The sequence below is a fragment of the Zalophus californianus genome, chromosome 2 (assembly GCF_009762305.2).
Source record: "Zalophus californianus isolate mZalCal1 chromosome 2, mZalCal1.pri.v2, whole genome shotgun sequence".
NCBI lineage: Eukaryota > Metazoa > Chordata > Mammalia > Carnivora > Otariidae > Zalophus > Zalophus californianus.
This window is the reverse complement of record NC_045596.1, coordinates 123,710,309-123,723,471: the sequence shown is the minus strand read 5'-3', so window position 1 is coordinate 123,723,471 and position 13,163 is coordinate 123,710,309. Positions and strand designations below refer to the sequence as shown.

Here is a 13,163-nt window from a genome sequence, read left to right as displayed (position 1 = left end):
TACAGCCTGTGCCCATAACCAGTTGCACAGGTGAGCCAGACTCCCTCCTGGGTTCCTTGGCATATGGTGCCAGATCCTGCAGCTCCCACAGAGGCACTTTTGTTCATGGATAGACTACGAATTCTTCATTGAAAAAGAGGACCAGAAAGGAGGAATGCCTTCCGCTGCTGTGTGCTAACGTCACTCCCTGATGGTATCTTCCTGATCTAGGAGGCCTTCAGGACTGCTCCCAAATGCAGCCTGTAGGCAGGCCCACCAAGAGCACTCAGCAGAGTAGTGGCATTGTGGGGCTTGGGTTTTCAAAGGGAATCCACAAGTAAATAGTACTATAACTGCATTGTTAAAGCTTATATTGTCTTCTGGGCATAGAAGCTAATGCTACTAAATTTGGGTTGCTATTGTTACTCTTGTACCATGTTCCCATCGTGTTTCGCTGAGGCATCACCAGCCAGAGAAACAGTCCTGCGTGGCCCACCTGTGCATGTGCAGCCGTCTTCCACAGGGATTTGTGCTGGGTGGAGCTTGGGGTTTGGAATGAAGGCCAGACTGCTTATACAATCCCTGAGCAGCATTTTTTAAGTATCCACAAAGCTGTTGCAGGAATACCTGGAGTAAATGGTTGCTGGCCATTTCTGTTAGTGTCACAGTACTTAGAGGTGAAGCTGTGTATCTTTTGCAGGCTGGCTAAAATTCTGATCTTTGAAAATAAACCTTTAACCCCCCATGCTCATTTCAGGCTAAAAACTTGATCCTAATTGGGGGAGAGTTCTGGATTCAGCAGATAACTTAGAAGAAATGAACATGCTGTTGAAAATATGTGGGACCCTATTTCAGAGAGGCTGTTGTTCAGGTGTTCCCGTCACCACCTAGTGACTGTGTCACCTTCGGACAGTGGTGCCAGACGCTCCCTGCACGGTGCCCCGAGAGGCCATTCATTGCTCGTGGTAGGAGTGGCCATGCGGCTGGCGATGACTCGGTGCGGGAAGGGCACTCACGGAGCCTGAGAGCCTGACGGCTTCATGTTCGGTGCAAGTAAAGTGCCATCGGTTGCACTGAGATCTCGCCAAGCTCCTCTACCGCCCTGATCGCTGTGGCCCTTCAGGCGGGATAAATCATGCCGGGCATCTAGCTAAACTTCTGTGATCCCAACAGATAGGTTTTGTATAGAATGAAAAGTCAGTGCATAGGATTTTCTCTGATTCCTAATATTGTGAGACTCATTTTGGATTACAGTGCAGCTTCTTGCCTCTCTCCCTCTAGCCTGGTATTTACCAGGAAAGGCTGGTGGGGATCAATATTAAGGCGCCTGGCCTTTTGTCTCATTGCAGTTAATGCATTCATGTTGATGGGCCAACAGGGTAGTAGAGCTCCTATCTCTTTAGCTGTGACTCCCCTCCCCACACCTGTCCTAATGAGCAGTGATTGCGGTTCATGGCACCCATGGCGTGGCATACGTATGAAGTCACGTTGTAAAACCCAGCATACATGAGTTGCCCAGAATCACAGGGGAAGATGAAAGGGGATAGCTTTGAGTACTGATGAAAGAGGTTAGCTTTATGTATGAAGTTCTGCATTATCTACTTAGTACCACTAAAATGAAGATGCCCATCTAAATTGCCCAGTTTTTGTTTTGGTTCATTGATTAAAACCAGCAACCCATTGCCCTAAGGAAATACTGTTAATTCTGAGCACTTAAGAGTTTGGAAGAAGTCAGAGAAACACAGGAGCAAGGCCCCCACAACAGGAGCTCTGGTCCCTGTAGCCCTCAGCAGGGCTGCACGGAAGTAATGGGAAGGGGGCCTCTCCTGGACACCGTGGGGCTGAGTAAGTAGGTGATTCCTGCCCCCAAGGAGCTTGCAGACTGCTTAGGGACCTGCAAATGGAAAAGTTACACCAAGAAGAGATGCAAACTACCAGGAAAAAAGAGAACGTGGTGCCTCCTGACTCCATGGCTAATTATCAACTAGACAAAAGGTGGCATCTGTAAGTTGGGAGCAGAGGAAGTTTCCTTCAGGCTGGGGCTCCAGGTAGGCTGGGGCTAGGGGTGACTGTAGGGAGTGGGGAGCCCAGGAAACAAGCAGAAGCAGCCAGTACTCACCTTATTGGAAAAGAGAGTGTGACACTCCTGAGAAATCATTCCATGCCAGGTGATAGCCAGGGGAACTGCTGACTTATCTCTGAAGGGCGATCCATCCAGGCAGAGCTGTCCTGAAGTAATTTCATTTTAAAGGCGGCTTTGGTGAAGGTCTGGCTCCCCCCACACCGTGTACCAGAACACTAGCAGGCCGTGATGAACTGAGCTCTTCCCTAGTGCTCTCTGGCTTCATAGTGGGAATAGTGGTTTGGGATTCAGACTGGATACTGTTCATTTAATGATGCACAGCCACACCCAGGGCCCCTTCCAGGGGACAACTGTCGCCTGCCCCACCCCCACCAACATGCTCTACCTGGGACAGTGGACAGTGTCTGGGGAGGGCCCAGGCATGGTACTCGTTTGTACCCTTGTTTCCTGGCTCCTCTGGGCTCAGGCAGGGGCCTGCCTGGCATCTTCCTCAGTGCGCACCCCTGCATTACACCCAGGTGACACCTAGGAGATGCCTGCACATGTGAGCAGTGTGACCACTAGACACCTCGCTGTGACACAGCAGTTTGGCTCGTGAACTGGTGTCCATTCTGACAGCTCAGCATCCCTGCCCACCTTGTTGTTCAGTGTGACTCTTGCTCAGCTGCCAGAGCCCGGTCCCCACTTCCTTGTGCCCTTCCAGTGCCATGTGTTTTTCAACCCACGTGGTGCCCTTGTGTGGCAGCAGCCCACCTCAGCCATGTGCTAAGAGCCGGCGGTCCGTGGGTCCGGTCCTGAAGGCCCTGACCCACTGGCTGCAGCCAGCCAAGGCTGGTGAGGGCAGTAGGAGGGATCTCGGCAGGCAGAACCTGCAGCCTGGACCGGAGTGGCCCCTATTCTCTGTGCCCAGTGACCAGGGGTACCTGTCTTTGATTCTCCCAAATCATCCTGAACCTCACCAGCCACAGGGTTGAGGCCTGCAGAGGTTTTCAGCCAGGGAAGGGAGGGCCGGCCAGACACCTGAAGCAGTCAGCACTTTCTGGTAGCTGCTGAGGCCCCTTGGCCTCCCAGCCTGTCGGCATCTTGACCACCTCAACAGGAGTGAGCCCCTTCCTAAGAGTGGTTGGTGGCGATGGAGTCCCCTAACCCCCAGGTATTCGCAGGGTCAAATGTCCAGTCCCAGGCTGCCAGGCCTACCACACATGCCCCCAGGAGAGCCCTTGTCCCTCTGCAGCCGGCCAAGGCATTTCCTGTAAACAGAAGCCTGGGTGTCTGCTCATGACTGGAAAGGAACTGCTTTCTCAGTCTGTGGAACATGGAGCAGAGGTGAGTGTGAAACGCCAGGCCCAGTTTAATATGCATGGTTAGTGAGTAGAGTCTGGGACACCTGTCCTCAGCCAACCTGTCAGGGAAAACAGCTGAGCCCTTGGCTCTGGTCTCTCTCCCCAGCATCTCCTAGGTGATGCTCATGGAGGGGTTAAAGGTCGGTGCAGAGGCCATGAGCAGGCCTGGGACCTGTCCCCACAGACAGACTCCCGTGGTGCTCCTGTGTGCCGCCTCAGGCTCACGACCTGACTTACTCTGCTCCTTACCTCTCCTCACGTGCAGGAACTGGCACGTTTACAAACAGAAATCCCTAAGTGGCCCTGCCAGGTAACTTGTTTCGGCCGTCAGCCGGTCAGCTGACAGGGGCCGCTTCACTAGCTGCGTGCCGCCCTGAACCCTCCGAGTGAGCCCACACGCGCCCCGGCGGCCGTACAGCGCCGCTCCGTCTCCTTCAGCTCATAAGCCGGAGCCGCCTTGTCGCTCTGACCACCCTTCCGAAAATAGCACCTCCTCTGGCCCTTCTTGTGCTGGCGGCGCCTGACTGCGTTCGTGGTTTCCTCTCGGTAGAACAGAACGTAGATACCTGAGAACAAGGCTTTGTTGTGTCTGCCACGGTTTCCCAGCTCCTGGCTCAGAGGACCTCCGCCCTCCCCTCAGCGCCCTGTGGCCCAACGACAGGGAGCCTTCATCTCTGGACATGAACTAGGGCCAACCCCAGAGAAGTACAAGATGTGGCAGCCAAGCAGAGTTGGCCTCGTGGGGGTTGATATTGCCCAGAAACCGAGATATCTCCCCCTCAGGTTAAAATTTTATGGAAGTATAGTTGACACACATTATTAACATTAGTTTCGGGTGTGCGGCATAGTGACTGGACAAGTCTACACAGCTACCATCTGTCACCATACAGCGCTATATGGGCTGTATTCTCCGTGCTGCGCCTTTCATCCGCGTGACTTCATTCCGTAGCTGGGAGCCTGTATCCCACCCCTCTTCATTTTGCCCATCTCTCCACCCACCTCCCCTCTGGCAACCATTAGTTCTCTATATTTGTGGTTCTGTTTCTGCTCTTTGTTTATTCATTTGTTCTGTTTTATGGATTCCACATAGGAGTGAAGTCATATGGTATTTGTCTCTCTCTGACTGGCTTATTTCACTTAGCATAATACTCTCCAGTTCCATCCATGTTGTTGCAAATGGCCAGATTTTAATCCTTTTTTATGGCTAATATTCCATTTTGTGTGTGTGTATACACATGTCCTTTTTTTATGGCTTATCCTTTCTTTACGTATAATCCATTGTGTGTGTGTGTGTGTGTATGAACACTCGCGTTGCTTCCATATCTTGGCTATTGTAAATAATGCTGCAATAAACATAGGAGTGCATATATCTTTTCAAATTAGTGTTTTCATTTGGGGGAGGTGAATACCCAGTAATGGAATTACTGGATCACATGGCATTTCTGTTTTTAAATTTTTTTGACAAACCTCCATACTGTTTTCCACAGTCACTGCACCGGTTTGCATTCCCACCAACAGTGCAGGAAGGTTCCTTTTTCTCCACATCCTTGCCAACACTTACTATTTCTTGTCTTTTAGATTCTAGCCATTCTGACAGGTGTAAGGTGATACCTCACTGTGGTTTTGATTTGCATTTCCCTGATGATTAGTGATGTTGAGCATCTTTTCATGTGTCTCTTGGCCATTTGGATGTCTTCTTTGAAGAAATGTTTATTCAGGTCTTGTGCCCCTTTTTAAATTGGGTTATTTGGTTTTGGGGGTTGTTGTAGGAGTTCTTTATATATTTTGGATATTAACTCATTATCCAATCTATGATTTGCAAATATTCAATAGGTTGTCTTTTAGTTTTGTTGATAGTTTCCTTCTCTGTGCAAAAAAAAAAAAACTTTTTGTTTTGATGTAGTCCCAATAGTTTATTTTTGCTTTTTGTTTCCCTTGCCTCAGGAGACATATCTAGAAAAATGTTGTGAAGGCCAGTGTCAAAGAGGTTACTGCCTACGTCTTCTAGGAGTTTTATATATTCAGGTCCTACATTTAGGTCTTAAATCCATTTTCAGTTCATTTTTATGTATAGTATAAGAAGGTGGTCCAGTTTTCCCAGCACCACTTATTGAACAGACTGTGGTTCCCTGTTGTATATTCTTGCTTCCTTTTTACAGGTTAATTGACCATATAAACATGGCTAATTCTGGGCTCTTTATTCCACTGAACTGTGTGTCTGTTTTTGTGCCAATAGCATACTTGTTTTGATTATTATAGCTCTGTAGTATATCTTGAAATTCAGAGTTGTGATGCCTCCAGCTTTGTTCTTTTTCAAGATTGCTTTGGCCACTTGGGGTCTTTTGTGGTTCCATACAAATTTTAGGATTACTATACTTCTGTGAAAAATGCTTTTGGTATTTTGATAGGGATTGCATTAAATCTGTAGGTGACTTTTGGTAGTATAGACATTTTAACAATATTTCTTCCAGTCCATGAGCATGAAATACCTTCCCATTTGTTTGTGTTGTCTACATTTTTTTCATCAGTGTTTTATGGTTTTCAGAGTATAGGTTTTCCACTTCCTTGGTTAACTTGATTCCTAGGTCCTTTATTTTTTTTTTGGTACAATTTTATATGGAAGTTAACATTTTTTAAAATCCTCTTCTACAGCCCTGCAGGCACCCCACACAGAGGGCCGTTGGGGACAGGGAGGAGGAGAGATCAGGGTGGACTTAAACTTGGTTCTCTGTGCCTGCAGCTGGTGAACAGAGCTCTACCGCCGCCCACTGAAAGGTGTGCCCTGCAGTCGAAACTGCCAACTCATTCGTGGCACCACATCCGGAGACAGGGGCTCAGCATGGCTTTTAGCTTTCATGGTCACTAGCCCGCCACCTTAAAAAAAAAAAGAAAGAAAGAAAAAAGAAATTTGCTATCTCAATTCTAAGAATCTCTGTCCTGGAAAGGTGAAACACAAAATTCTCCTGTCCCTCGATTTATAGAAGGGGGACCCAAGGACACCAAATTACACAAAGATGACCCAGAGCAGATTTTGCAAACTGTGTCCCATAGAGAAAAAATGATGTATGTTTGAAGGAGTTTGGGACCACTCGGGAAGACAGAATCGGGGGTTTTACCGGCAGTACCCCTCAACATTTTTAAGAACTGACATCTTCTGTCCCAGTTCACTCATTCAGTCCTCTTAAACAACCCTGTGAGGCAGATATACCCCATTTTACAGATGTAGAAACTGAGACTCAGCCTACAAGGCAGGTGCCAAGGTGAACGTGCCCAGAGTGGACAATGGCTTGTGCTGTTTTCCAGCTTGTTTGGCCCCAGTGTTCTGTGCATGAAGAACACTTACCAAAGTTCTCAGTCCTTGGAACCTACTTAGGGAAATGCCCCTCTTAAGACTGCGGGCACATACAGGCACAAACAGAAGCACCGGCTATTTTTCCTGATGACATTTTTTTGATTTCTGGTTTGTGTTAAAGGCCTTTAACTGTGCAGTTATTTACTGTCCTTAGGGTTGCTAATTAAGTTAAAAAAAACTCTGAGGAAAAGTTACAGATGTATTTTCACCAGAATCATTTTATTAAGACGAGAGTGATTTTTATGGCATGTAATATTGTCTGCTTTAATACAGTGGGAAATAACCAAAACTTATTTTTCGAATTAATGATATACTGCATTTGTGGATGGTTGTTTTGTTAACTTACAGAAATGGGAGTTGTTCAAGTCCAGGAGGATGGAAAAGGTCCTTGGGCCAATCAGGCAGGGGAAATAGCTGGACAGGCAAGTAGACGCAGAGGTTGTCCTTGCTGCTTACACTCTCTCTCACCATCAGGCTAAAATAGAAAGTGGTTGAGAATGGATAAGAAACACACACACACACACACACACACACACACACACTGGAATGTTATTCAGCCATGAGAAAGATGGAAGTCCTGCCGTTGGCGATAATATGGATGGAACTTGAGAGCAGTATGCTATGTGAAGTCAGGAAAAGATGATAATACTGTACGATATCACTCATACAGGAAATCTAAAAAAGCCCAAACTCACAGAAATAGAGAGTAGAATGGTGATAACCAGGGGATGGGGGAAATGAGGAGATGCTAGTCAAAGGACCCAAACTTCCAGTGCTGAGCAAATAAGTTCTGGGGATGGAATGTAGAGCGTGGTAATTTTAGTTAATACTGTATTATGTACTTGAAAGTTGCTAAGTGAGTAGACCTTAAATATCCTCGCCACAGAAAAAGAAATGGGAATTATGTGACACGATGAAGGTGTTAATCATTTTGCAATATATAAGTATCAAATCAACCCATTGGACACCTTAATCTTACACAATGTTACACATCAATTATACCTTAACAGAGCTCAGGGTGGGTACTGAAAAGTCTCAACCCTGCCCGCAGCTCAGGGTGAGAAGCTGGAGGAGGGAAGAAGGGGGCGGGGCCCACCCAGGACCAGAGGGAGCAGAACACATGCCTGCAAAGGTTTTGTGGCCCTGCCCCTCACCGTCCTGGGCCTCTGCCGTGCAGGCCCTGAGCCGGCACCCAGAGATACAGGTGCATGCCTGCCCCACTGAATCCACACATTCATGAATGAGAATTTGGTGCGAGCAGTTCCGCGTCCCAGCCACTCTGAACTCTACCTAACCCTGTGGCCACCGGGAGAGTCAGTATTCGATAGTTACTCAGCTCTTGGCCGAATCTGTTGTGCATGAAAGGCGCCTTCCATGACAAGTGATGTGAGCACCCTTCCTCCCCGAAAACAGACGACTTAGCCAAGCCAGGCAGCATCACAGATGCGCGTCCCTGGTTGGATCTCTGAAGGCTGCTCGAGCTTACGCCAGTTAGGACGCAGCGGGGTGCGGGAAAGGAAAAGAGGCCCCCAATGTCATGTCCCCTGTCTGTGTTGCAGCTGGTGAGCGACCTGTTGGAATTCTGCTTCTATACCTTCCGAGAGTCCCAGGCCCTGAAAGTGGAGTTCCCCGCGATGCTGGTGGAGATCATCAGTGACCAGCTGCCAAAGGTGGAGTCCGGGAACGCCAAGCCCCTCTACTTTCACAGGAAGTGACGGAGGATGTCTTACCAGGAGAGCTTTGCCTTAAGTTTCCCCATGCTGTTCTACACCCACCAAGGACCCAAGAAATCCGATTTTTAACATGTGATGGTTGATTCTTACTTGTTCAGCAGTTTCTCAAGTTTAAAATCATGTTAAAGGTTTGGAGCCGGGAAAGCAATGTGACATGGATTTGGCAAGACCTGAGCAGTCGGAAGGATTCTTCCCTCTCCGATCCCCAGCGCTTAGAAACACGTTCCTGTTCCTCTGGATGAAAAGCCATATCTAGTCAATAACTCTGATTTTGATATTTTAACAGATGGAAGTTTTAACTATGCCATGTAGTTTCTGGTATCGTTCGCTTGTTTTAAAAGGGTTCAAGGACTAACGAACTTTTTAGAGCTTACCCTCGGTTGCACATAAAACGTATAGTCAATATGGGGCATTAATATACTTTTATTTAAAAAACACAAAAAAAGAAAAAATATATACAGATTCCTGTTGTGTAATAACAGAGCACGTGGAGGGGAACGGCAGCCCCCTCGGGGGTTCCTGTCTGCCCACCGTCTTCTGCATCACTGGTATACACACCCTTAGCGTCCATTTATTATTTAATTAGAACGGATAAGATGTTAAACAAACAAATGCCTTGGTTTCAATTTCTAGTATCTATTGTGTTGGCTTTACAAATAATTTTTTGCAGTCTTTTGCTGTGCTGTACATTTATGTATGTATAAATTGTGAAGGACCTGAACTAAGGTGTAAGGAACTTTTGTAAATGAGACACATACAAAAACAAAAACAAAAAAAAAAAACTTTAATGGTTGATAGGATGAAGGGGAAAGTATTTTTGAAAGAATTCTATTTTGCTGGAGACTATTTAAGTACTATCTTTGTCTAAACAAGGTAAAAATTTTTTTTGTAAAGTGAAATGTTCTGCATGCATAATGAACCGTTTACAGTGTATTTAAGAAAGGGAAAGCTGTGCCTTTTTTAGCTTCATATCTAATTTACCATTTTACAGTCTCTGTTGTAAATAACCACACTTAAACCTGTTTGGTTGTCTTTAAGCCTTTCTACTTTTTCTGTACTTTTGTTTTGTCTTTGGTCTCGTGCTGGGGGTGTTCATGGGACTCGAGCACATTCTCCGGCTTCTGCTCCATTCTGCGTCCATTGGGGAGCGATGTGCTGTGGCGTCTGCAGCTCCTCAAAGGTGTCATTTGGCGCCACATGTGAGCGAAGGTCCTGGGAGGGCCTGCAGCTCTAGGAGAGCGGCCTCTCCTCCTGCTTTCCTCTTGAAGCAGAATCCGCTCTAGGAGCCCAAGGTGGAAATGCGATGGCCCAGAGAGCATAGTCGTCTCATTCCGTCTTAGAAAATCGCATTTCCTCCTTTGGGAAGGAAATGCCAGGCACTCTCTACATCTGCAGAAGGTGACAATGTTCACTTCTGGGCTGGGAAAGGGGTTTTACACTCCCGAACTGGTCATGGGGACACGTAGGCTGTTGCAGGACGCACCAGGAAGATGCATTTTGGCACGGTTCGGTCAGAATCGCGTGGAGACCCACGATAATTAGAGGGTTTTTAGATTTTTAAAATGTAGGTTTTAAAAATTTTATACATAAACAGTTTTGGAAAAAAAAAAAACTACAGATCATATAAGCAAGACAGTGGCACTAAAATTTTTAATTCATTAGTCTGTTTGGCACTGATGCAATTTATGGCTTTTCTCTTGCCCCAGATCACAAACCTATCTATCTTTGGGGAAACTTCACAATATGATTGCACTAAATAAACGACTTCGACTAGAGGCCAAATTAATCTTTTAAAAGTGATAATCATCAGGTACTCAGTGAAATCGAAAAGCTGTCGCTGGAGAAGCCCAAGGCCAGGGGAAGGCAGCATTGGGATCCACACTTTTCTCCAGGGTTCACCATGCAGGCAACATTACCTTGTCTTTCAGAAGACACCTGCCTTATGCAAGGGGGAACCTGTGAAAGCTGCATTCAGAGGGAGGAGTTTTTCTTAACATAATTTGCAACTTCAGTAATTTAATTTATAGGCAGATCTTTAAATACAGTCAACTTACATGCACAGCAATATGAAAGCCACACTTGGAAGGTGATAAATACACAGCATGCAGACTGGGAGTTTCTAGAAAAGAAATGGCTTACGAGAGCAGCTTTTAGTTCAGACTTACGTTTTATGAAATTGGAATTTCAGTGTAACCAGGTTTGGGATGGAGACAGTCTGCATCAGCTCTTTGTATTAACAAAGTTACTGGCTCTTTATGTGTCTCCAGGTAACTTTGCTTGATTAAACAGCAAAGCCATATTCTAAATTCACTGTTGAATGCCTGTCCCAGTCCAAATTGTCTGTCTGCTCTTATTTTTGTACCATATTGCTCTTAAAAATCTTGGTTTGGTACAATTCATATTTCACCAAAACTTCATATAATTAAAAAACACTAAATTAGTTTAAAATGAAGCAATTTATATCTTTATGCAAAAACATATGTCTGTCTTTGCAAAGGACTGTAAGCAGATTACAATAAATCCTTTACTTTAATCACCTGTTGTTTTGGAAACATTTCATTTGGATGTCTGTAGGAACACCTGGACTTTGTGCCCCTCCACATCTTGAGAACGGGAGCTTCCACCTACATCCAAGACAGAGTAACATTTTTCCCCCATGTTAGAGGCCCCCCCCCCCCCCCCCCGTTAGCCACATGTTAATTATACTCTTTGGGGACTGATTTGATGCCTTGTTTCTTACTGCTAATAACATGTGGGTGACTAAAACAACCGGTAACAGTTTAACAACAAGTACTGCCCACCACATAGCTGCTAAACACTCTATGCACGTTGCCTTTCTCTCTACAGCCACAGGGAAGCTTGATCGTTTGTCAGCCTTTGAGACTGACCTGAGTAGACCAGATGTCCCGTCTGACTCCACAGTTCTTCCACTCAGTCCTCTCTTGCTCCTTTACCCCAGGGTCCTCTTGGGCCGACGAGAGACTCCACTCCCCATAATGCTTCTCACACTCCTTACAGGCTGCTCCTCTTGATTTCACTCATTAATATGGACCACAGAAGAGCAGGAAACAATTATCAGCTCATCTTAAAACTAGAAAACATGTAAAAATCAATTCAAGTACATTTTTAACCTGTCATTTAACTGGTGATCATTCAAACTATTTGCTTCCAGAAAGAGAAGACTAGTTGAGCATTAAACAAATTCAACTTCATTTTAACATGATAGGAAGATTTCTGAACATAACATGGCCATTAAACACAGAACGGGAGAAAAAAATGTTCTAAACTTGAGAATCGGGTGCAACAAATTTGTTTATAAAACATCTATAAATGCAGTTAATTTTTTCTCAAAGTTTATGGAATTTGACCTATTAAGGGGCAAGGCTTTTCACCAAGGCCCCTAACTTTAAATAAAAACCATCTTAGGCTGTGAGCCCTCTGAGACGAGCAGGCCACACCAATGTGCACCCTTAATTAAAGTGGGTGTCCTTTCTGACTAGAGCAGACTCATTCTTGGGACAAGGGTGACTCTATTTCTAAGAACTTCTAAAAGTGCTCTCGGACGCAAAAACTCCAGCGGCACATTGAGGAATCATTAGCTAAGAACGAAGTCTCTGCCACTGAGACAGCTAGCCACTGTACATGAGAGCGGTAGAAATTATGCATGGTGATGCATGTATAATTAGGTGTTCGTTTGCTTCGGTATACTGAATGCCCCTCAAGCAAATAGAAAACATTGTCCCTTTATGTTCAAGTCAGCGCTAACATACTTTTTATAAACTGCAAGTGTACACAGACTGAAATGATTACAGTATCTCTGGCACTTTAATTTCAAGTCATCCAATTGTTAGTGCAGCAGTTTTCTTGGAAATCAAACAGTGGCTTCCCAAACAACACTGGAGAATTGATTAGAATATGATCTGAATGGTCAGCACAGACCAAGACTATACCCAAAGCAAAGTGAACCGCGGGGCAGAGTGGCAGGTAGTTAGCTGCAAAGCACCCCAAAATGTAGTGTTTTAACAACCACCTTTTATTATTTCTCCTGAGTTTACAAATCAGCTTGGAGGGTCCTGCTGATGTGGACCAGGCTTGGCTGAGTCAGCCCTAATCGTGCTTCTGTAGTTAACCAGCAGTCAACTGGTCTAGGATGGTTTTGCTTTGTGTGGCTTCTCATCCTGCAGCAGGCTAGCCTGGGCATATTTCCATGGTAAAGGTAAGGCGCAAGGTTCTAATAAGAAGGACAGTGGAAAGGTACAACACTTTTCAAGCCTCTGCATCGTTTCCTCCTGTTCCATGGGCCAAAACTGGTTACAAGGTCAAGCCTAGAGTCAGCATAGGAGGCCTCCACAAAAATGACATGGATTCAGAGAGGGGTGAAATTTAGGATCATTAAATCAATCTACCACTCGCAATTACTCTGATGCTTTTTCATGGAATTGATGTTGCCAGGACAGCAGTCTCCAGGTTATCCATGGTCTGAAAAACCCATTTCTTTGGTTCTTCATACCCTGGGCCAGCCTGGTCCAGAGAGGGTCACAGCTCCTGTGAAGACTGGCTGAGCTGGGTTGGATCATGCTCCTGCTGCTCTCTGAGTTGTTCTGTCTGCAGTGTTGCCTCATTTGCTAAATCCTCCAAGGAAGGAGAAATCGCAACACCAGCACATGGCACTG

At 45.8% G+C, this 13,163-nt stretch overlaps 1 protein-coding gene across 4 annotated transcripts in view; it reads left to right on the top strand.

Moving 5' to 3' along the window:
* Positions 1–11,026, top strand: part of NR3C2 (nuclear receptor subfamily 3 group C member 2) — a 332,631-nt gene extending 321,605 nt beyond the window's left edge. For all 4 annotated transcript variants that reach the window (XM_027599952.2, XM_027599953.2, XM_027599951.2 and 1 more), the window contains exon 9: positions 8,317–11,026. In XM_027599952.2, coding sequence (XP_027455753.2) covers positions 8,317–8,472 — 156 coding nt within the window. In that variant the 3' untranslated portion in view covers positions 8,473–11,026. The remainder of the gene's footprint in view (positions 1–8,316) is intronic.
* Positions 11,027–13,163: the final 2,137 nt, after the last annotated feature.